This window comes from Dromiciops gliroides, chromosome 1 (genome assembly GCF_019393635.1).
Source record: "Dromiciops gliroides isolate mDroGli1 chromosome 1, mDroGli1.pri, whole genome shotgun sequence".
NCBI classification, from domain to species: domain Eukaryota; kingdom Metazoa; phylum Chordata; class Mammalia; order Microbiotheria; family Microbiotheriidae; genus Dromiciops; species Dromiciops gliroides.
Window position 1 is genome coordinate 17,136,290 of NC_057861.1, and position 23,149 is coordinate 17,159,438.

Here is a 23,149-nt window from a genome sequence, read left to right on the forward strand (position 1 = left end):
ACACTTCCTGCCTTGGCCTGGGGCCTTTGGGGTTGGGGCTCTTTGTCTTGGAGTGGTTTTGCTCATTTTTTTTCTTATTTTCTTCGAAGGTTTCAGTGAAAGTGGAGATCCTTCCTGTACCATCATGCAGAACTGGGCAAGAGTAGAGGTATGTTTTTGTTTAAAGGCTCGCCATTTTACCTCATTAGGATTTGGGTCTGGTTAGTAGCCACTGGAATAATTGAGTCTCAAGTGAAGATCTGCACTCTTCTGAGTAGTCTAGTTATATGATGTGATGGCATGTTAGTATTTTTTCGTTTGTAAAAAATGAAGTATGAGCTACCAGACAGACATGAATGAAGTGTCATTAGTTAAAAGACAGAACCAGAAAGTCTTCTTGATATCTTAACACTTGCATATGGATTATATAGTGAAAGTGAAAGGTAAAATTCAGTCACTATTGCTAAATTCTTGGAGTAAAGATCCTCCAATTTTCTGTGCTTCTGTAGAATCTGCCCAAGCGTTGCTGCTCACATTTTGTAGGTGTGGGAGCCAGGGAGAATCTGTTGGGTCTAATTGGGCTTGTGGGCTCATCCACCCTCAGTTTACTTACTGAGTACATTCACATTCAGGCCAGAGTATTCTGACATTTCCATTGTTCTCCTGTATGTCTCTTAGGCTCGCCTTTGTAACAACATGCAGAAAGCTCGAGAACTTTGGGATAGCATTATGACGAAAGGAAATGCAAAGTACGCCAACATGTGGCTGGAATACTACAACCTGGAACGGTAAGTGAGCGGACCGTGGGGGCATCTGTGCTGTGTACGGGAGCCTCAGAGCATGATGGGAAGGCAGCAGGCCGGGTCACCAGGGAAGGCGGGAAAGTGTTCTCTAAAATTTGTGAAGAGATGTTTTCAGACACAGAAAACAGTTAACTGCTGACTTACTATGTGTCGAGTGCTAGGGCCACAAAGGAAAAAGTCAAACAAGCCTGCTCCAGCCAGCTCATGGGGAGGCCACAGCCCTGCAGCCGACTATACAAGATCACTACAGACTGTCCAGGTCATCTTATGGGGGAGGTGCTCCCAGCGGGCGGGTGTGCCAGGGCACTGAGGAGCAAATGAGGAGCGCAGAGGACGTGCCTGGCACAGAGTAATTGCTGGTATAAATCTTAGTCCTTGGTGAAAACTGACCTGCCTGTGGCCCGTCCCTGGGTACATGGATGTGTCGTGGTCCCTTGAGTCACTGGATACTAAACCTGGCAGTTCTCCATGTGACAAACCCAGGAGGCCGTCCAGATGAAAGTGCGGCAGCCTGCCTCAGGATTAACCTGGCCCTTTCAGGGAAGACATTGGGGTTGTTTGCACTTGAAGAGCTACCAGCAGGGGATGGGAAGTTTCCTTTTGTGGGTTGTCCGCCTTGTTCGCTGGAGGTGCCACTTCTTTGTTGTTATGTGTGCTCTAGGGCACATGGCGATACCCAGCACTGTCGGAAGGCACTGCACCGGGCCGTGCAGTGTGCCAGCGACTACCCGGAGCACGTCTGTGAAGTGCTGCTCACCCTGGAGAGGATCGAAGGTGAGCAGGTGTGGCCCTGGGAAGCTCTTGGGTTCAGACTGATTGACCTACCTGCTGCTCAGTGCCAGGACGGGTGGGTGACCTTTTCTGATCTTTGTGAAACAATAATGCTGCACTTGGGAAGGTTGAGCGTGTTCTTCTCTTTCCTCTTTCGAGTCTGACATCAAGCCCCCCCATTAGCATCTTCCCCATGTTGTCAGTGAGGAACCTAAGTTGTCTAGTGATCAAAGATGACAGAATTTTTTTAGGTCTGGAAGGGACTTTCCAGGCCCTCATTTTTTGCAAGAGGAATCTAAGGCCCAGAGATGCGAATTGACTTGAGTTAGTTTGCTCTTGGGGATGATAATGGAACAAATATCAGAGGAATCTTCCCACGAGGCTAGATTACAGTTGTTCCTCTTCAATAGTAATTAAATATAACTGCATACAATAAGAAGAATATGTAAGAGCAAACACGGTTTAAACCTGGTAAGGTAGCAGTAAATCCCATTTCTCTAGAGCTTGCCCGTTACAGAATGCTTTGAGAGGGGTGGAATCCCTTTCACAGTGTGTGAGAAAGGCTGTTGTAGGAAAAAATCTCAGCTAAGTCCCACCTTGGGCCTTTCTCTAATCTGGGTCTTAGCTGTCAGGCCTTAGAAGGGCCACAGGGGCCAGTGGCTGGCCAGTTGTGAACTCCAAATCCCTGTGGGCCTCAAGGCAAATGGTTTCACAGATCGAAGGAGAGATGCTTCTGTTTGTACTAACTGCTGCCTTTGCTGTTCAGGCTTGTAGCAAATGTAGGGAAGAAAGAAAACGTTTTACCAATAGATAGTAGAGACTGCAATGAAGGGTGTTTTCTCCTACAAAAAGCATTATCCATATTTTAGAGTTGAAGAACTAAGGTTCTTAGAGCTTTTGACTTGGCTGTAATAACTTCATACAGGCAGTGAAAATTCTATTTAGCCAATACCTTTATCTCATTAAAGAGTTCTGATTATTGAGCCTTTAGGAAGTTTTTAATGTTGCTAACATAATTTTAAAAAGTAATCTCTAATGATATTAAATTATGAAAATGTGACATTTTCTATACTTTGAATTGTGGATCCAATTCTGATATCTTTCAAAAGTTTCTCATTTTCTTTTTTTTTTTTTTACGGGGCAATGGGGTTAAGTGACTTGCCCAGGGTCACACAGCTAGTAAGTGTCAAGTGTCTGAGGCCGGATTTGAACTCAGGAACTCCTGAATCCAGGGCTGGTGCTTTATCCACTGCGCCACCTAGCTGCCCCTTCTCATTTTCTTTTTATATTACCTTTGTTTACAAATTTATCAATCCCCTTCCTAGTGTACCATCCCTTGCTTTTAAATTTTCATCTTTTAAAAAAAGTGAAGTCACCTCTCAGACAAAAACTTTGTTACCTGTAACAACCCCCCCCCCCCAAAAAAAAAAAGAAATCTGGCTGTATTTTTCAAGATAAATTATTGAGACAAAATGTACAATGCATCCCTTGCAAGAGAAGAATAAATGAGTTTTTAAAAATAGTTCAGCACAACCAATGAATGTATCATCTGAGTCTGATGGTGTATGCAGCATTTCATACTGTAGTCTGCTTCCTCTGCAAAGAATTCCCTTAGGCAATAGAAGAGAATGGTAGTCTCTTTGAGGGAGAAACCTGTTTCCCTTGAACACCTGCTTTACTACCCACATTAATGACAGATATCCTGTGGGACTTGCTGCTAATGGCGTTGACTCTTCTCTTAGGCATTGAAGCCGTATGTTTTGCATCTTGGCATTTCAGGCATTGGTTATGCCAGTTTTCCAGTGAGGAGATTTTGACTACTCTTCAAAATTCCAACTTAAAGCTTAAACTGGTTGAATGTTTCTTAGAGTATTTAAATTTGGAAGATGCCAGCGATCTCTTAGAAATCACAGTCTAAGGTGTTAACCGAAAACTATAAATAAAAGTGTTTAAAAATAAATAAATAACCCGGGGCGGCTAGGTGGCGCAGTGAATAGAGCACTGGCCCTGGAGTCAGGAGGACCTGAGTTCAAATCCCGCCTCAGACACTTGACACTTACTAGCTGTGTGACCCTGGGCAAGTCACTTAACCCCCATTGCCCCGCAAAAAAAAAAAAAAAATAACCCACCTTTCACAAGGGGAAAAAAAAGAAAGAAAAATCATGGTCTGAACTCCTTATTTTTTAGTTGAAGGTACTTAAGACTTAGACTTTCCCACAGCCATACAGCTAGTTAGTGGAAGGCCCTGGGGACTTGACTAATCTCCCCCTTTTTTGTATAATGGTGGGGGAGATCCCTTTAAGGAAATATTTCCTAAGTCAGGAGTATTAGAAAGGGGCTGCCTCAGTGCGTGTGGCAGGTGCCTTCCTCCCTGGAGGTCTCTGCACAAGGTTTGCTTGTTGGACTGCTCTATGGCTGGGCTGTTGGGCTGGACTGAGTGTCTCGGAAGAGGGATTCCCAGGTCTGAGATGCTGAGTCTGTTTGGTTGGTTCTCTTTTGGGAGTGTGGAGAGGTGGCTGAGATTTAATTTCCTCAATTAAGTTTTCAGAAATTCCAGGAAATCCAAGCTTGTTTACTGCCTTTCTCACTTAGGTACTCTGGAAGACTGGGATTCAGCAGTGCAGAAAACAGAAAACCGATTAGCTCGAGTTAATGAGCAGAGAGTCAAGGTAGTGCTCTTCTGTGGATTGCTGAGGAACTGATGCTAATTGCCCTTATTGCAGGATGTTTTACCTGAATCGTCATCAGAAGCTCCAGACAACCTCTTTTGAAATGTACTTCTCAGAGAAGGAGCATTTGCTCAGTTTGGTGTTCAAAAATGGAGGACACATTAAATTCCTCTGTTGCAGAGGTCTTACAGATGTTCTGGGAGACCAAGGTCTGCCTCTTAGGCATTATCAGAATAACTGAGTGTCTTCTTAGTGGGTGAGTTTTTGATAGTAATGTTCATTGAGACAGACCTGGCTGCTGCAGCATCTGAGGATAGCCGGTGCCCCTAGGACAGACATGGCAGGTCCTCGCGGGGCCGGGTGGGGGGCTCTTTGCTGTGGGAGAACCATTCAAAGCCCTGAAGTCTTAGGTGTCTCTAAGAGGGGACCTTTGAGCTCATGCCAGCAGTTGTGGATTAGGTTTATGGACCCCCTTGTCTTTTCTCTTTCCCCCTTAGAGCCAGGAGAGCATGTTGCCCATTACAAGTGGGTAATCAAGGCTCCTCCCCTTTTCCCCTCTCCTTGGCTGGCAGCCAGAGCAGTGGGTTCTGTCCCTTTTCCCCTCACTGGCCTCACGTTTGCAGGCTGCTGAGAAGGAAGCCGCTCTGGCCCAGCAAGAAGAAGAAAAGACCGAGCAGCGCAAGAGGGCCCGGGCGGAGAAGAGGGCCTCCAAGAAGATGAAGAGAAGCAGGGCAGGGGACAAGCGCAAGGCTGAGGAAGACGAGGACGACGAGTGGGGGGAGGAAGAGGAAGGTAGTGCTGCTCACACTCACGCGCTCACTGGCTGGGGCCCCTGGCGGTTCTTGGTGCGGCTTTGTCAGCAGGAGCGCTTTCTTTGCTAAGCAGTGAAAGGTCGTTCTGACCAGTGAGTCAGGAAGAGCCGGGCGTCTACACAGCGGGTGTAGAGTAGACCAAGGGGAGGGTGTTGTGAGAGATGTGGGCAGCTGTGTGCCAGGAGCGTAGACCAGGAGTACACACACAGGCTGTGGCTTGGGATGGCCTTCAGGAAGACCTGTGCCCCTTGTCCTGCAGCTGCAGCTTCGATGGCCGGGGTGGGGCTGGCTACTCACGGGGGATGGGGGAGGAGGGGGCGTTACAGCTGCGTCCTTCTTGTTTTGGAACCGTAGAGCAGCCGAGCAAGCGACCAAGAGCCGGGAGCGGCCTTCCTTTGACTGCCGAGGAGGAGGCCCCGGGCCTGGAGCTGGGGCTCTTTGGAAGGAGTACGGTGATGGAAGTCGATCCGCCTTCCAAACAGAAGGAGAAGGCGGCTGCCATCAGAAAGGAGATGCCCAAAGTGTTTCACGATAGCAGTAAAGACAGCGTCACTGTGTTTGTCAGCAACCTGCCCTACAGCCTGGGGGACCCCGAGGTGAAGCTCAGGCCCCTCTTTGAGGCCTGTGGGGAGGTCACTGAGATCCGTCCCATATTCAGCAACCGTGGGGACTTCCGGGGCTACTGCTACGTCGAGTTCAAGGAGGAGAAGGCCGCCCTGCAAGCCCTGGGCTTGGACCGCAAGACTGTGGAGGGGAGGCCCATGTTTGTCTCTCCTTGTGTAGACAAGAACAAGAATCCAGACTTTAAGGTAAACCTTTGGGGAAAGGAGGGGGTGCCACTGTTAGGCTTCTTGTCCTCCCTCTGGAGGTTAGTCTGGGCCTCTGCTGTGTCCCCGTCTGCCCCTTCAGTGACCGGGTTGCTGTGGGATCCCGAGTCTGAGTTGGCCGGGTCACCTTGGACGGCTGCGTGCCTGGACTGGTCTCGCCTGCGAGGGCCTGAAGTCCCATCTCAGTCCCGTCTCTTGTGCTTCTCGCTCCGCAGGTGTTCAGGTATAGCACGGCCCTGGAAAAGCACAAGTTGTTCATCTCTGGTTTGCCTTTCTCCTGCACAAAGGAGGAACTAGAAGACGTCTGCAAAGCTCACGGAGGTGTGAAAGACCTCAGGCTGGTCACCAACCGCGCCGGGAAACCCAAGGTAGACGAGGCACAGGGTTCTCGGGTGTAACCCCGGGTGGCGCCATCTGCAGCCTGGCACCAAGAGCCACACTGAGGAGGATCCTTGCTGGGTGGGGGGGGGTGCGGCTCTTCAGAGGACAGCGACTTTCCATGGCCTCGTTTCACATGAGGTCGCCTGCCTGTCGAGCCTTTGATGTCAGTGCTTCAGGGCCTTTGGACACACCTCAGGATGGGGTTTGAAGCCAGTTCTGCCGTAGCCATTTCATTGGGAGACAGACATTGGACTGCGTGATTTCTCAGTTCGCTTTCAGTGTCCACGTTCTGTGATTCTGTGAAATTAGTCCTTGTGACAGGAGAAAGAGCAGGGTAGCAAAACAAAAAGTGTGGTCAGGAGTGACAGGGAAGAACTACCAGAAGCCCATGAGATGCTTCCCGTGCTTACTCTGCAGGTGTTTTGTGGAGGAGGTTTCTTTAACAGGCTCTCCAAGTGGTTTGTTTTTCCAGCGTTGGTGCCGACGAGTCTTCCGTGTTTCTTTGAAATGGTCCTCCCCATCATGTCTGCAAGCACAGTTGTATTAGTGGGCACTCTGTGGTTCTCAAGTCTAGTGGTGCTGCCCATGTTTTTGTGCAGCTTTTTCTTTGGGACCCGATATCAGGCCCCATGGGTTTGGAGGCTTTGCCCGGGTTAGTCACCCTGGGGACATGGTTCCAAGTGGCCTTTGAGCACAGTGCTACAGACAGTGCCCTAATGTGCAGCCTGCCCGCCAGGGACAGGTGTCTTCCTTTGTCCACGTACCAGTGGAATGAACATGAAGTGGAATTGCTTTAATGTACGGTTTTATCCTGGTGACTTGGGACATCCTTTCTTGTGGGGGGTAGGTTGGAGGTGAGAACTGCTCACTCATGTTGTTTGAGTATTTGTCAGCTGGGGAATGTTTGAGTCACCGAGCCCTTTATCAGAGAAATGTGCTGTGAAGGGGCTTTCCTCCAGTTAGTTATTCTCTTTCAGTTTTAGCTGCCCTGGGGTGTTGGTATAAAAAAAAAAATTAAGCAGTCAGAATTGTCCAGTTTATCTTCTGTGTCCTCCGTTTTTTACTTGGTTATGAAGGCTTTCCACCTGTAGATCCCAGAGGTCAGTTGTCCTTTGGTTGGTTGTATGTTCAGCCTGTGTCTGACCTCTGAACCATACGCCCATTTGGAGCTTCCCTGGGTGGGTGGGATGAGATGGCAGTCTCACCCTAGCGTCTGCCAGGCTGCTGTCCAGATGTCTTCGCAGTTGGTTAGTGGTGGGTCCTTACCCACAAGCTGAGATCTCTGGGCTTATTGATCAGGCAGCCAAGTCGTTGTGATGACTCCCGTTTCATAGGGTAGGCTGAGGCCTGGGGCTGCCTGGTGCCGCCTCCTTCTCACTTTTTCTCTCTTCCCTTGAGATTCTCAGACCCGGTGGTTGGGCCTGGCTCTGTAGAGGTGAGTTTCATTTTTATGATGCTGCAATCCTTCCTCCTTCAGGGCCTTGCCTATGTAGAATATGAGAATGAGGCTCAGGCTTCTCAGGCTGTGTTGAAAATGGATGGGATGACAATGAAAGGAAGCGTCATTAAAGTGGCCCTCAGCAACCCTCCCCAGAGGAAGATGCCTGACAGACCTGAGGCTGGGAGAGCAGCAGGGGCCCTGGTGCCCCGGCAGGTGTACGGCGCGTGAGTGCTCATCTCAGAGGGGAGCCTGGGTCTTGGCAGTTGGGGAGCGAGGGGCTTGGTGATTGGGGGCACAGCTCCCCACAAGGAATAGTCTGGGCCGGCTAGGCCAGGCTGACGTTTCCTCCACTGATGTGGGCAGGGAGGTCGAGGTAGAGCGGGACAGACGTTGGGCTGCCGAGCCCTGCCTCTGCCCCTTGGGCCTTCAGACTAGTCGCTGTCATTGCCAAATTCCCCAGCCAGAAACGTGTCTGTGAGGTTAGGCTGGGTCCTTTCCACTTGGCATGTTCCTCATTTATATTTATATATCTTAAGGGCTTTTCCCCACTTTCATGACCACAGTAAGCACTGAGTTACAATTTTTAGTCTCTTCATGAAACCGTTTCCCTTTTTAGGCGGGGTAAGGGGAGGACCCAGCTCTCGCTCTTGCCTCGGGCATTGCAACGCCCCAGCAATCCTGGCCCTAAGACTGAGAATGGGACACTGCAGAGCCCACCTGGACCCTCTTCAACACCCACAGAGGCGCCCAAGATGTCGAATGCTGACTTTGCCAAGATGCTCCTGAAAAAGTGAATCGGACTCTATGGGAAATGTGAAAATGCCTTTTAGGAAGCCATTTTGTGTCCTTATTTCTGCTGGCGAGGGGAACACCCCCTCCCCCCCAATCATCCTCTGTAAATACTACTTCGTCCCGTTCAGTCTATCGAAGTACAGGTTGGGGCTGGACCAAGCCAGGGGGCTCTTTTGTTCTGACTGTGACAGAAAAGGCTGGTGTGGGTAGAAATGGCTTTAAATGGTCCCTCATATTGAGGGTGGGCAACACAAGGGAAATATTCACTTTACAGGCGGGCACGGGAGGTGTGGGGCTGGAGCATGGTCCTTGTAGGGCTCCGCTCCTCGGGGCAGCTTTTTGCGTTTACAGGATTCTCATTTCATGCCTCACAGAGCAGACCAGCCCATCGTTCTTGGCAAAGACAAAATGGCAGATGCTCAGAATTCACCACAATGGCCTATTTTAGTAGGGGGAGGGGAAGGGAAGTTAGAGAAAAGTGGATCGGATTGATGTTCTGTTCAAAGTGGTCTTTGTTTTTATATTGTGTATTTGTAAATGACATGTCAAACCCTTATTTTTGAGTTTCCTAAGGATGGGAGACTGGAGATGTTTGTTTTGTATTCAGAATTGTGTGTGCTGCCACCGTGGGTCACATCTACTTTGTTTGCCCAAGGAATTGTACTCCCCCTCGTTGAGACCCTCAGCTCCTTGGTTTCGTTTATATATGATGTCAAAATGCAAACTCACCTCCTCCATTTAACTTCACTTATTAAACTGAAGTGATCTTTAAAAGGTTTTTGCACAGTCTTCCTCTCTCTTCCTCCTCACTTCAACACAGTGGGACCCCTTGCTTTATTTGTAACGTAGTCTCGAAGAGGAGAAACATGTTCTGGGCCTCCAATCCCATTTTCCTCTGACTTTGGTAATTTTTTTTTTTTTGTGGGGCAATGGGGGTTAAGTGACTTGCCCAGGGTCACACAGCTAGTAAGTGTCAAGTGTCTGAAGCCGGATTTGGACTCAGGTACTCCTGAATCCAGGGCCAGTGCTTTATCCACTGCGCCACCTAGCCGCCCCCCTCTGATTTTGGTAATTTTTAAAAAGCTCTCTTTAAAAACTGATCTTCATTTGGTTATTATGCTTTGAGAATACCCTTTTCCTCCAACTCTGCCGGATCCTAAGAAGTCAGTTCTTAAGTTCACTGCATGAAACTTAGTTCAGAGAACTCCGGGGCAATGCTGACCGTCACAATCACCCCAAATTAATCTTTGTTTTAAAGTTGGATTTTTAAAAATGCAGTTAGGAATTGTGGTGCTCCTGTGTTTGTGACCTAAATGAGTGGCTGTCCTTTCAACACCTCCTAAAGGTGGCTTGTAACTGAAATTGCATGTTACTTATGGACAAGCTTACAAAGCACCTTCCTCCTCCTGAGCCAACAGGCAGGTCTTACCATCTCCATCCTACAGATGAAGCCCCGTAGGCAGGCAGAGTTTCAGGCCAGCCTGGGGCCCAGAGACCACTTGCCAGTGAGATGAATGTTAATCAGAACCTCCAAATTGCTTTACTGGTTGATCAATTAATTAATTAACTAGTCAGCCAGGGCAGTATTTTGTCCACGTATATATACATGTGTATAAATGTGTATATATATATATACACACACACATACACATATATATGTGAAAGGGGCTGCAGAGTCAAGCCGTGCAGGAGGAAACCCTGGCCTGGAATTGAGGCTCTGGCTCTTGTTGGAGCCTTAGTGTTTATTTGCTATAGAAATGTGAAATGACTGTTGTAGGTCCTTTAAAAGGATCTCTCTTTTGGACTAGGTGTGATCTAGGGACCAGGTGGGTTAGGAGCAGTTTTTTGTGTTTGGGGCCAGTTTATGTTGACCTGCTTTGCTTGTCAGAGGCTGCCTGAGAGTCTCATCACTTTTGGCCGGTCTGTTTAGGGGTGTTATCAAACACATGACCCAAACTGGAACATAACAACATGAGCTTACTTGACTTTGTCACCTATGTTCCCCAGAAACAACTCTAGGCTTCAGCATTCCTCCCCGCACCCTCCAGCCCCCATTATAATTAGCATCACAAACCAGGAGGTGGTTAGGTCTCACCACTGTCTATCTGCTGCAAGATGTCATGCTCCCTGTATGCTGGGTATGGTGTGTTTTGTTTTTTGTGGGGCAATGAGGGTTAGGTGACTTGCCTAGGGTCACGCAGCTAGTGTCAAGTGTCTTAGGCTGGATTTGAACTCAGGTCCTCCTGAATCCAGGGCCTGTGCTTTATCCATTGCACCACCTAGCTGTTCCCAAGGTATGGTTGTAAAAGAAATTAAACAGGCCCTATTCTGGAGCAACTCACTTTCTACTGGGATCTAACTGAGGGGGCTTAGATCAGATATTAATGATTAAAAATGCTTGTGGCCTGCATTCAACTTCAAATCACATGTTACACTATTGAAAAGTTCTCTGTTAGCACTTTGCAGCACTGTATTGTATCTTAAAAGCCAAGTGCCTGCACTGAAATTTGAAAAACGGTTTCAGTTAGTGAATGAACTAGGGCTGTGGATTTGAAAAGGTTTCAGAAAACGAAAACAGGCACCTGTAGAGGGTATGTGGGCTGGCAACCACCAGATGAGAGAAAAGCCCGCCTCTCTAGGGCTTGGTTTCCTCTCCTGTAAAGGGAGTGATTTAAAATTCCTCATCTCCCAGGGGGAGCAGCAGCAGCATCGTGTGGTGGAGAGAGGAAGCACAGATTCGGCATCCAGTCAGGCACACTGCTGCTTCCTGGATCTGCGTGACCTCGCCAGGGTTATCCTCTCTGCGTCTTGAAACGTGGGGCTTTAATTAAACATCATGTTTAAGATTAAGTAGTATTAAGTCCACCATGAGATGGCACCTTTTCACATGATGAGGCTAACCCAGTATTTAATAAAATACTTTATTAGAATAAGTGGTTTGTTATAGTAACATCCTTCACATCGAGCTAAAGTGCAAATTCATTCTGTAGTATAAAAACGAGTGCTTTTGTCCAGTGGTTCAGCTAGCCTTGGGGGTCTGAAGAACCAAATCCACTGTATGGTTAGGGTTTAATAAATTCAACAATTTATGGCAGTGGTCTTTAACAATTCCTAGGGTTGTGAACCTCTGGATTTTGTGTGAGAATTAGCTTTTCCAATCAGTCGGGGCCAAGCTAGCATTTCAGAAAGGTAGAAGGGATGCATTAAGTGGTGCTGGCTTCCAATGTGTCCATTTGTGACAATGCTTACTTGGTTCAAAAGGCAGAAGCTTGACTTGGGCACCATCACATAGATGGAGTCACAGTGACAAAGTAGAAGGATGGATTTCAGCAAGCAGAAAGGACCCTGGTACCACCCACTGTCGACAAAGGCTCTGCTACCATTGAAGGAGCCCCTTAAACCATGGCCTTGGGACCAGGGCTTGGCCCAACTGTGAGGGCCGTCTTCCAGTGCTGAGCATGAGGTATCTCTAAAGGCTAATGGGACAACGATGGGGTGTGGAGTCAAGGCTTGGGAGAAGATATTGCACAGAAAAGGCAAAGATACTGACCAACGCAAGGAAGGTTGCAAGCAGATATGCCCCAGAGGCGTGGTCCAGCTGATTAGACTCCACTGATCTCTTGTGTCAGAGACCCAGGTGTGTCCTTTCTCAGTATGATGTCTATGGAAAATGTTTCCAGAGAATGTGTTTAGGAGTGATCTGTCAGGGAAGACATTAAGACTGATGGTCCTGGATTCACAGCTTGATGGAGAGATGGAGTGGTCTGGTCTCCAAACAACTTCTGCCCTAACACATTCCTCTTTTCAAGAAGGGACTGGGAAGAATGTTGAGGGACCCAGGCTGATGGTTCTGTTAGTCTTAGAGAAACATGATGTCTGGCACCAAAACTGAGAAGGGAAGTGCAGCTCAGAGAGGCTTCTTGAAAAAAAGCCAGTTGAGGCATATGAGGTCCTGCTGTTACAACGGACCCCAGTTTAAGATCTCAGTAGTTTGCTTTTTAGACAGAAGTTGGTTACCAAGTCAGTCTGGGCAGACAGACCTGTGCGTTCCACAAGAAAGCTGCCACGCATCTGCAAAAACCAGAGCCACACCCTCAGAAGTAGTCACCAAATGCTTGGATAGCTTCCCTGCGTTCTGACCTGTAGCCTACTCTCTGGCTTGGCAGTACGGTCCCCTTTCTACACTGGTCCACACTGTGTCTCAGAGACTAGGCGGCTTCACGCAGAGAGAATGTGCAGGGACCCGTATGGGGACACCCCTGGAAAAAGCCTCAAGGCTCTTAATGCCCAGCTCAGAGTTTGGCTACACCGCCTCATGTTTTTAGCCTGCTTTTAAAACCCAAAATAAATAATTTGGCTTAGTTAGCTTATAAATTATTATAGAGACAAGACTTAATTTAACTTATTTTCTTCAAGGAAAAAAAACCACCCCAAACTAAACCCAGACACATTCTGAGGTCCAGAACGCTTAGCTCTCTAGGCTCAGGTTTCTGTGCGATTCCTCCAAGAGTCCCTGCTGCCCTTTACAAGCTGGACAGATTTAGGTTTTCACAGGAATAGTCTGTTTGCATCCAGAATGGTTGGGATTTGCTTCTGGCAAACCCACAGCATGTTCAGTGGTTGCGATCAGCAGCATGTCTAAGGTGGTCTCGGTACACTTGGCAATGAAACGGATGAAGGGTCTCACGTCCCCTTCATTGGCAACTTCCAACACGTGGTAATACTCGGACCTCTGCTCCTTGCGGATGGTGATGGGAGGGTAGCCTGCCTGCATCAAAATGAGGTTCATCAGCAGGCGGGAGGTCCGGCCATTCCCATCAACAAAGGGGTGAATGTAGACCAGTTTGTAATGGGCCAGTGCAGCAAATTCCACTGGGTGTAGATTCATGGCATCCTCTGAGTTCAGCCACTGTATGAACTCTTCCATCTGTTTTTCCACATCCTGAGGATGGGGAGGGATGTGATGACCCACAAACACCTGCGTAGTCCTAAACCTCCCGGCTTCCACGGGATCCACGTAGCCCAGGACCCGCCTGTGAATCTCCAGCATGTCACTGATAGTGACAGAGCCGATCCTGGAGACGAGCGTGGTGTTGACATATTTCATGGCCGCGTGCATGCCGATGACCTCGTTCTGCTCCTCCAGGCTCTTCCCCGGCACGGCGTAGCGGGTCTCGAGGATGTGCCTGATCTCAGAGAGGGTGAGGGTGTTGCCTTCGATGGCGACGGTGTGGTAAATGTGATGGTAGTAAGACTCCTCCATGACCCGGCGCAGCGCCGAGCTGCCCTTGGGGATGGACATCACCTTTTTGACTTTGCTGTCGATGACGCTGAAGTAGCGCTGGTCGATCTCCTCCACCAGGGGCAGCGTCCGGTGCCTGTTGATAAGTGCTTTTTCGTTGTAGGGGGAGATGGTCAGTGCTTTGGTGTACAAGTAGTCGGCCTGCAGAATGTCCTTCTCCTCCTCAGAGAAGATGCCCAGCTCATTGAGTGCATCCACATAGTCAGGGTCCATTTTGAGGGCGTGCATGAAGAGTTTGTGGGCCTTCTCTCGCTTGCCCTGCCGCTTCATTTCCAGTGCCTGCTTCAAGGCTGCTCGGGCTTCAAGCCTAACATCTAGGAGACAGACACCAAGAGGAGGACTGTCAAGGAAGGGCCTGAACATTCCCTCGGCATGAAGTTTTGTGAGGGGGATGGACGTGGGAGGATGGAGAATCTGTCACCTTGTCCCCACCCCTTGGTCCCCACCCCACTGAGAGACCTCCACTCACTCTCATCACATCAAGCCCAAGTTGGTCTCTGACTCCTCCCTCTGGTGCCTTGAGATCTTCCCTGTGGACCAGGCAGAGGGACCGGCTTCTGGCCACCTGAAGTGGACTGGCCCTCCCCCACCTAGGTGCTCCCTGTGCCCTCCTCCAAGCCTCATAAACTCCCACGTTGTCCTTCCTAAAGTGTGAAACCCAGACCTGAACACTCGGCACTCCAGGTATGGTCTGATCAGGGCAGAGGGGGTCCCAATTCCCCTGCTCTTCAGCCCATCTTTCTTTTTTTTTTATTTGTTTGGGCAGGGCAATGAGGGTTAAGTGACTTGCCCAGGGTCACACAGCTAGTAAGTGTCAAGTGTTTGAACTCAGGTACTCCTGAATCCAGGGCTGGTGTTTTATCCACTGAGCCACCTAGCCGCCCCCAGCCCATCTTTTTAAACAGTGTAATTTGGCTGCCGTGCTGACTCACGTTCAGTTTAGAGTGCACTAAGACCCCCAGATTCTTTTCAAGAACATGCTGTCTCTTACCTGCAGATGCTTTGGGCTTGACTGCCATCAGATTGATCCCCCCTGTGGTGACACTGAGCCCTGTGCTCGGAGTGCGGTGCCTGTGACTGCTCCTCTGTCCTCCTTCGAGCTTGCTCCTCAGCAAGGAGAGGCCGTTCCGTAGCAGGGAACATTGCTCCTCCACGGCCCCCAGGGGGAGCAAGAGCACCAGCAGGGACCCCAGCAGCACCCCCAGCAGGGCCACCACCCACAGCGAGCGGCCCCACACAAAGGAGACCCATTTCGGCTCTGCCACCGCCACCACCGTGGCCATCGACATGAAGGTCATCTGGTCTCAGGAGAGCACTCTGTGAGCATAGCCACCACTGGCGGGGTTGTTCAGCATCTACAAGGAGAACCCGGGAATGGTTAGAAAGTATGTGAAGGACCCTGGCATACTCAAGGGCCTGGGGAAGCCAGTGTGGCCCAAATGGAGGCTGGAAAAAGACATGGGGCCTTCCAATAGAGATCCACTGATCCACTCCCCTCTCTCCTCGTTCCTAATTATTTTGCCATCCTTTCTCTCTCCTCACAACTTCCTCCTCTCATAAGGGGAAGCTTGTGGGGCCACGGGGGCACTGGGCCTGGAGTCAGCAAGTCCTGAGTTCAAATCCAACCTCAGACATTTCCTAGCTGTGTAACCTCATGCTGGTCACTTCACCTTTGCCTTGCCTCAGCTTCCTTATTGGCACCTACATGGTGCAATGGATAGAGCACCGGCCCTGAAGTCAGGAGGACCTGAGTTCAAATCTCACCTCACTTACTATCTGTGTGACCCTGGGCAAGTCACTTAATCCCAATTGCCTCAAACATCCAGGACCATCTCTGGTCATCCTGATGTCTATCTTGCCATAGGACCCAGATGGCTCTGGAGAGAGTGAGGTTGGTGACCTTGCACAGCCCTCCCTCACTTAAATCCAATTCACTGCAAGTCATGACATCACTGGGGTGTCATGGGGCTCTTTGGGAATGAAGGACAAACAACATCTGTAAAAAGGGGATCATCACACCCACCTCCCAGGGTTCTTAATTTTTTTTCCCCCCAGGGTTCTTATGAAGATTTAGCGCAGTGTCCAGCACATGGTGGGTGCTTGTGCATGGAAGCTCTGGAGCTCTCCAGAGGGGGCAGGGGCTGAGAGCCTAGAACTGAGAATGTGAGAGAGGAGCTGGCGGGACAGTGGTCACCCAACCAGCACAGGCCAGATGTGGCCCTGTGTCCAGCGCTTGTATCTACTGGTCCATCAAGTAGGGGGAGCCCTGAGAGTCCTGAGGGTCTCATGTGGGGGACCCTGGAGCACTGAATGAATGTCACAGGCAGGGAGCCCTCAGAGCACTGAATGTCACATCTGGGGGAGGAAGCCCAGAGCACTGAATGTCAGAGCCAGGAGGGTCCTGAAGCTTTGAATGTCACAGCCAAGGGACCCCAAGAACACTGAATGTCACATCCAGGTGGCCCTGAAGCATTGAATGTCACATTCAGTGGGGTCCAGACCACTGAATGTCAGAGCCTGGGGGCTCCCAAACACTGAATGACACATCCAGGGGGAACCCCAGAGCATGTATGTCACATCCTGGGAGCACGGAATGTCACAGTCAGGAGGAAGCTCAGAGCACTGAATGTCACATCCAGTGGGGTCCAGAGCACGGAATGTCACATCCAGGAGGAAGCTCAGAGCACTGAATGTCACATCCAGTGGGGTCCGGAGCACTGAATGTCACAGCCTAGGGGCCCCGGAACACTGAATGTCACATCCAGGGACCCCCATCCCCCTGGTCCGTCCCCTCCCCGCCGCCCCCGGTCCCCACTCGCGGCCTCGACTCTGGCCCCCATCCCCCTTCACCTGGGGTTCCCGACACTCCGGGTGGCGTTCCTCCGGTTGCAGCTGCCTCTACCGGTTTTGGCCCGGCAGTCCAGTTAGTCCCTCTTTGATCCCGCCCCCCAGTTTAGATTCCCGTTCCTGATTGGTCACCTTCACCCGTCCGTCGCTTCCATTTCCGGTTTCACTCTCAGGGCCGGGCTTCCCCGGGAAAAATTCTCCGTGGGGCGCTACTATTGGCTGTTTCCTTAGTCCGTCTTCCGTCAGCGGCAGCCAATAGTCCCAGCGGAGGCGGGTGCTCAGTCGGGGCCCAAAGACTGTCAGAGGGGAAAAGCGGCCCCTCGAAGGGGGCGTGGTTTACGCACCTTCCCATTGGTCAAAGAGGGGACTGGAGGCGTCTGGGGCGGGGCTAACGCTACAGCCTACCGCGCCCCAGGGGCGTGGGCAGAGATCTTACTGCCGGCTTCTGGCCCCTAGGCACAAGCTCACTCCCCTCGCCTCCTTCGCCTGGACGCAGAGGAGCCCCGGACTCCTGCTGGCCGAGGGCCTTCCGTCCATCCACCCTCCCCTCCCCTCCCCTCCCCTCCCCTCCCCACCAACCCATCATTCAGTAAACTGGAATCTATTAGGCGTCTACTGTGAGCTCGAGGTCCGGAAACGGTCCCGGCCCTGAAGGAGCTTACATTCTTTTGGGGGAAACAACAGGGTGCTCTCTCCCCACCTCCCCTTTTCCCCCCTCCTCCCCCGCCCCTCGCCCCCTGCCCCTCCTCCTCCCATCCTCCTCCTTTTCCCCATTCTCCCCTTCCCCCTCCTCCCCGTCCCCCTCATCGCCGTCTTCCTCCTCCATATAAAGGTGCTAAAATTTGGGATCATAGGATTTCATGTCAGAATGGACCTTCCTTAAGAGATCAGAGATCATCTAAAATTCTAGGATTAATATGTTCTTAATAAACGTTTTATGGTCACAGATTCCTTAGCTTAGATTTGAAAGGGATTTTAGAGCTTACCAAGTTTAACCCCCTTTATCTTACACATTGGGAAATTGAGGCCTTAGAGAGGCAGAGTTAAGTGATTTGCCCAAGGTCTTATAGATCATATCCTAAGTGACAGAGCCAGGATTTGAACCGAGGGTCTTTGCTTCCAAATCTATCAGCTAGCTAGGTTGCACTGGGCTTGGAGTCAGGAAGATTGAGTTCAAATCTACTTACTACCTGTGTGACCCTGGACAAGTCACTTAACCACAGCTTTTCTCAGTGTCTTCAACTGTAAAATGAGGATGATAATAGCACCTACCTCCCAGGGTTGTTGTGAAGATCAAGTGAGATAATATTTGTAAAGCTCTTTGCAAACCTTGAAGTAAGCCCTTCTTCTTTCTTCTTCCTTCTTCTCCTCCTCCTCATTTTCCTTCTCCTTCTCCTTCTTTTCTTCTTCTGGATAATAGCCCTGGAGCTGGAAAAGACCTCAGAGGTCATTGATTTAAACTTCATTATTTTATAGATGGGGAAACCAAGGCTCAGAGAAGGTTCATAGGATCATAAATCTAGAGCTAGAAGGGAACCCAGGGGCTATCTAGTCCACCCTCCCTCCAATCCAATTTTACTGACTGGAAAACTGAGGGCCAGGATGGTTAGTGGTAACCATTGTGTATCTAAGTAAAAGTAAGGAGTCATTTTTATTGCTTTACCCCTTCACCCTCACTCCTCTGCTCCCCTCAAAAAACACAAACAAGTTGATCTGAGACCTCAGGTGGTATTTCAGACAGCTGATGAAGGCCCATTTTAGGGGGCAAGATGTAAAGACTCTCTAACTCCAGCTGTCCTGAATTTAGATAAGCTATGGAGAATATTCCTCATCAACTTTGTTTGGGTAGATAACCTTTGTGCATGGGTTCTCTTTTTCCTTTTGTAGCTTCCGAAATATTCATCCCAGCTCCCACCCTGTCTGATGAGTCCATTTCCCAGAGCTTGGCTACTTTTCCCAATAGAGTTCTAGGGGTAGCCCCAAAGGGTCAAAGGTGATTCTTTTAAGCCTCCTCACTCAAGGATGTCAGTTGAGAAGTCCTTTTCTCCCCTTTGTGGAGGGTGGGGAGAAGGAAGTGCACAAGACATTCCCTTTTAGACATGGTGTCGTCTCTACTGCTGGTTGTGGGCGAGATATGAGTTCAGTCTATCTTTGGCTCCTAATGATGCAGACAATGCCGGGGCTAGCACAACCGATGGGAAGATGGGGAGGTCTGATATCTTCTGGATCCTTCAGAGCTGGCAAAAAATCCTTCTCTGGTCAAAGAAGGGTTGGGGAGATGCGGACAAGACTGAGGACAAGGCCTCTCCTTTCTCTCTAGGTGATTTCATCTCAGGGGCTTCAGCTAAACTCCCCAAGCTTCCAATTTCTGGGATTCCTCCTCCTCAACTCATTTGATAATTTATAGAAGATTCCTTGGGTGTGGTCAAGTTTCTTACTCTAATCTTCGAAGGCCCTTTTCGGGTTAGACTAAAGGCTTTTTTTTTTTTTTTTGGCAGGGCAATGGGGGTTAAGTGACTTGCCCAGGGTCACACAGCTAGTAATTGTCAAGTGTCTGAGGCTGGATTTGAACTCAGGTACTCCTGAATCCAGGGCTGGTGCTTATCCACTGCGCCACCTAGCTGCTCCCAGACTAAAGGCTTTTGATGGATTGATTGAGTGACTGAGACTTGTTCTCACCTAGATGAGGTATCCTGAGCTAAAATTCAGTAGGGTGGTTTCAAGGACACTTACACTTTCCACTTTCTGGATGGGATTGAAAGACAGGATGGTGTAACAGATAGTGTGCTGGTGTAAATAGATAGTGTGCTGGTGTAACAGATAGTGTGCTGGTGTAAATAGTGTGCTGGACTCGGAGAATAATTAGCACCTGTGTGATCTTTCACCTTTCTTGACCTCAGTTTCCTCATTTATATAATGAGGGGGTTGGACCAGGCAGCTTCTGAAGTCTCTTCTACTTCCAAATCCAGGATCCTAGGTTCTTGGGGCTTACAACATTCCCAGAAACACATAGGAAACAAAATCAGCAGGAAAACTCTTTTCAAGAAAAATTCTATGAACCTAGGAAAAAAAAGCAATAATTTCCATACACAGGCAGCTTTGGCTGGGATACAAAATGAGAAAAATGGAGAGCTACCGACCCTCTGGCATAGCTACTAAGATTAAACCTGGTCTGTGTAAGGGCAGAATTTGGGGTTCTAGGTCATGGGTTATTTGATGATACAAGGGAAAATAGGGTGAATACACAGGAAAGGTGAGGCAAAGCATGAATGACATTTAGAGGAGGGAGAGAGATCACTTTCATGTGTGAATTGGGGGATCATGGAAAGAATTCAAGGAATAAAAAAAATAAAAAAGAAGAAGAATTCAAGGAGTAATTGGCAGGACCATTAGATGCTGAGGTCCTTGAGAACAGGGACTGTTTTTTGCCTTTCTTTGCATCTTCAGCATTTAGCAGAGTGTCTGATCCATGGTAGGTGCTTTTAATCAATGCTTCTAGTCTTGACAGGTGAGCTAGACCTTGAAGGTAGAGACTTCAATAGACAGATATGAGCATATTAAGGATAGAGGTTGGTGGGAACCATGGTGCGGAGCCATGTGAATACCAACCGCAGTTGGGGGTACAGTGGAAAGAATACTACGCTTGGAATCAGGAAGACCCAAGGTCAAATATGACCTCAGACACTAGCTGTGTGCACTTAATTCTGTTTTCCTCAGTTTCCCTATCTGTCAAATGAGCTGAAGAAGGACATGGCAAATCATTTCAGTATCTTTGCCAAGAAAACCCCAAATGGGATCATGAAGAGTCAGACATGACTGAAAATGAGGACTACCTAGTTCTTTAAAATGTTTTCCAGATTTACTTTAGTTGTGGTGGTTTTTTTTTTTGTGTGTGTGTATGTGTGGAGCAATGAGGGTTAAGTGATTTGCCCAAGGTCACACAGCTAGGAAGTATCAAGTGTCTGAGGCTGGATTTGAACTCAGGTCCTCCTGAATCCAGGGCCAATGCTTTATCCACTGCGCCACCTAGCTGCCCACATCTTTAGTTGTTAAGATAATAATTGAATTAACTTTGAGGTTGATTAGTCTTCAGCTCCTCTCTTCTTCTTATTATCTTTTCAAATGTTCTTGGAATAATTCTGCCTTGTGAACCAGCAATGCCAACAAGCACCACTCTTTTATTGAGCTTATCATGACAGAATGTCAGGTCTCTTGGCCAGAATTTGTTAGTCTGCTATTGAGGCTCATTCCCAATACATCTGCCAATGGCTCTCCTCCAGCTTGTTCTTGGCTTCCTGCATGGAGTGCATGTCCCTTGTTTCATGCAGTAGCTGTGTTTTTGGAAAGTTTTGTGTGAATACAGGGTTTGTGATTGAATTCTTAATTTCTTTGATGGAAATATAGCATCTTCTCTGGACTGCTCTCACAATCTCCATTCTAACTAGTAGCTTGAATATTCAAAGGATAGCTAATTACTCTCAGAATTCAAGGGAGAATCTAGTTATGCTTCTAACTCTGTAGCTTTTGAGCCCTCATCAAGGTGCCTTCCATGAACAATCAGCCAGTCTATTTCAGCAAAGGCATTTAACAAGATAGTATGATATCAACTGGTATAAAATATCACCCCCACATCTAGGGATTCATTTCCCAGAAATAAACAAAGGTCCATGGGAAGAGTGGGCTCAAACCTAGAGTGCAATGTTAGTGAGGAATACATGTAGTATGAATTGCCACACATTATGCATGTGTGGTAACTGATGACTCCTAGTGCTAGGATTCCTTTTTCTCTTCATATAGCCCTCACATAACTCCCCTTAGGTATAGCTCTCTACTAGGAAGGCCACTCAGCTGAACTCCAAAGATCAGTTGATTTCATGAATCTATAGTTGGCAGATTCTCTCCTCCATGAGAAGTTATGCTTGTTCTTTGCTTGGGTGACTGACTCTATCCAATTTATCTGTCCTTGGAGCATCTTTCCATTCTTTTTTTTGTGTGTGGGGGGTAGCACAATGAGGGTTAAGTGACTTGCCCAGTGTCACACAGCTAGTAAGTGTCAAGTGTCTGAGGCCGGATTTGAACTCAGGTCCTTCTGAATCCAGGGCCAGTGCTTTATTCACTGCGCCACCTAGCTGCCCCACATCTTTCCATTCTTGATGCAGACATTTCCCTTGCATCAGTCATTGACCATCAGTCAATGGAGAAGGAGAAGTCCCTTTTAAGAATTTCTTTCTTCTCTTTCACTTCTGGTTACAGATCCCAAACTGGTACTCTTCTCCTTGATTATTTCTATTGATATTTTCTATATTTTATACTGATTATTCTTACTATACTATCTTGGTGAATTCCTTTGCTGAAATGACTGGCTACTGGCTGATTGTTCATGGGAAGCACGTTGGTGTGGGCTCAGAAGCTGCAGTGTTAGAAGTATAACAAGATTCCCTCTAGAACTCTGAGAATAGTCATCGGCTCTGAATGTTCAAATTATCAGTTGGGATGGCAGTTGTAAGAGCACCATACAGAGGGTGCTATGATTCCATAGAAGAAATTAAGAAGTAAATTTACATAAATTTACACAATTTTATACAAATTTTAAAAATTTGCACAAATCCTGGATTCATACAAAACTTTTCCACTGGCTCACTGACTTGCTGTTTATTTACACAAGCCTGAAAGTATTTAAGGATTCTCTCAAGCAATCACAAAATGTTGCCTGTATTTTTTATCCAGTGACCAAAGCCCTGTAATCCTTGGAGTTGTTTAAGGATTTATTCGAACATTGTGGGATTGTAGGGAAATTCCTTAACAGTGACTACTCTGTTGATTGATTAACTGATTCATTTCTTGTGCTCGTACATTCTGCCATTAAATTAAGGGAGATGGGGGCAGCTAGATGGCGCAGTGGTAAAGCACTGGCCCTGGATTCAGGAGTACCTGGGTTCAGGTCCGGCCTCAGACACTTAACACTTACTAGCTGTGTGACCCTGGGCAAGTCACTTAACCCCAATTGCCTCACTAAAAAAAAAACAAAACAAACCCCCCCCCCAAAAAAAAACAAATTAAGGGAGATGGGAGTAGTATATCACCATTACATAGGCCCTCCTTTTTTAGCCTTGATAGCATGGAGGTGATCCTGGAATTTACAAAGCTATACCATTAAATACAAGGTCTGGTAGGTCTGGCTATGCAGGAAGGGCTTTGAGCACAGGTTAGATGGGCTATGTGCTTGCTGCCCATAGACCAACTCAGCTAACTTTTTTTTTTTTTTAAATGAGGCAATTGGGGTTAAGTGACTTGCCCAGGGTCACACAGCTAGTAAGTGTTAAGTGTCTGAGGCCGAATTTGAACTCAGGTACTCTTGACTCCAGGGCCGGTGCTCTATCCACTGCGCCACCTAGCTGCCCCTCAGCTAACTTTAAAGAAGGGCATCAGGGGACACTATACTGTTGGTGGAACTGTGAACTGATCCAACCATTTTGGAGAGCAATCTGCAATTATGCCCAAAGAGTTATTAAACTACTTATACTC

General features: G+C 48.3%; 2 protein-coding genes across 3 annotated transcripts in view; one reads left to right on the top strand and one right to left on the bottom strand.

The window, feature by feature from the left end:
• Window positions 1-9,253, top strand: part of SART3 (spliceosome associated factor 3, U4/U6 recycling protein) — a 32,593-nt gene extending 23,340 nt beyond the window's left edge. Inside the window, exons 11-19 of the mRNA XM_043980896.1 lie at window positions 90-148; window positions 658-767; window positions 1,444-1,556; window positions 4,146-4,222; window positions 4,846-5,014; window positions 5,389-5,843; window positions 6,077-6,229; window positions 7,720-7,907; window positions 8,300-9,253. Of these exons, the coding sequence (XP_043836831.1) occupies window positions 90-148; window positions 658-767; window positions 1,444-1,556; window positions 4,146-4,222; window positions 4,846-5,014; window positions 5,389-5,843; window positions 6,077-6,229; window positions 7,720-7,907; window positions 8,300-8,477 (1,502 nt within the window). The 3' untranslated portion in view covers window positions 8,478-9,253. The remainder of the gene's footprint in view (window positions 1-89; window positions 149-657; window positions 768-1,443; window positions 1,557-4,145; window positions 4,223-4,845; window positions 5,015-5,388; window positions 5,844-6,076; window positions 6,230-7,719; window positions 7,908-8,299) is intronic.
• A 2,124-nt stretch (window positions 9,254-11,377) lies between these two features.
• Window positions 11,378-16,722, bottom strand: FICD (FIC domain protein adenylyltransferase). Of its 2 annotated transcripts, XM_043980909.1 has the most exons (4): window positions 16,628-16,722; window positions 14,769-15,132; window positions 13,028-14,091; window positions 11,378-12,290 (listed from the first exon to the last, which is right to left on the bottom strand). In XM_043980909.1, exons 2-4 carry the CDS (start codon window positions 15,073-15,075, stop codon window positions 12,165-12,167), a joined length of 1,497 nt encoding a protein of 498 aa, XP_043836844.1. In that variant the 5' UTR covers window positions 15,076-15,132; window positions 16,628-16,722; the 3' UTR covers window positions 11,378-12,164. The 2 variants fall into 2 exon arrangements, with proteins under 2 accessions (XP_043836844.1, XP_043836836.1); XM_043980901.1 differs by having other exon boundaries at window positions 11,382-14,091.
• Between the last annotated feature and the right edge of the window lie 6,427 nt (window positions 16,723-23,149).

Excerpts from the sequence above, each read along its gene's own strand:
- FICD (XM_043980909.1), bottom strand. The coding sequence starts at position 15,075 with ATGACCTTCATGTCGATGGCCACGGTGGTGGCGGTGGCAGAGCCGAAA. Across the intron at positions 14,092-14,768 it reads CAAGCCCAAAGCATCTGCAG|ATGTTAGGCTTGAAGCCCGA; the intron begins GTAAGAGACAGC and ends TCTGTCTCCTAG. Across the intron at positions 12,291-13,027 it reads GATGCAAACAGACTATTCCT|TCCCTTCTTGAAAAGAGGAA; the intron begins GTGAAAACCTAA and ends CATTCTTCCCAG.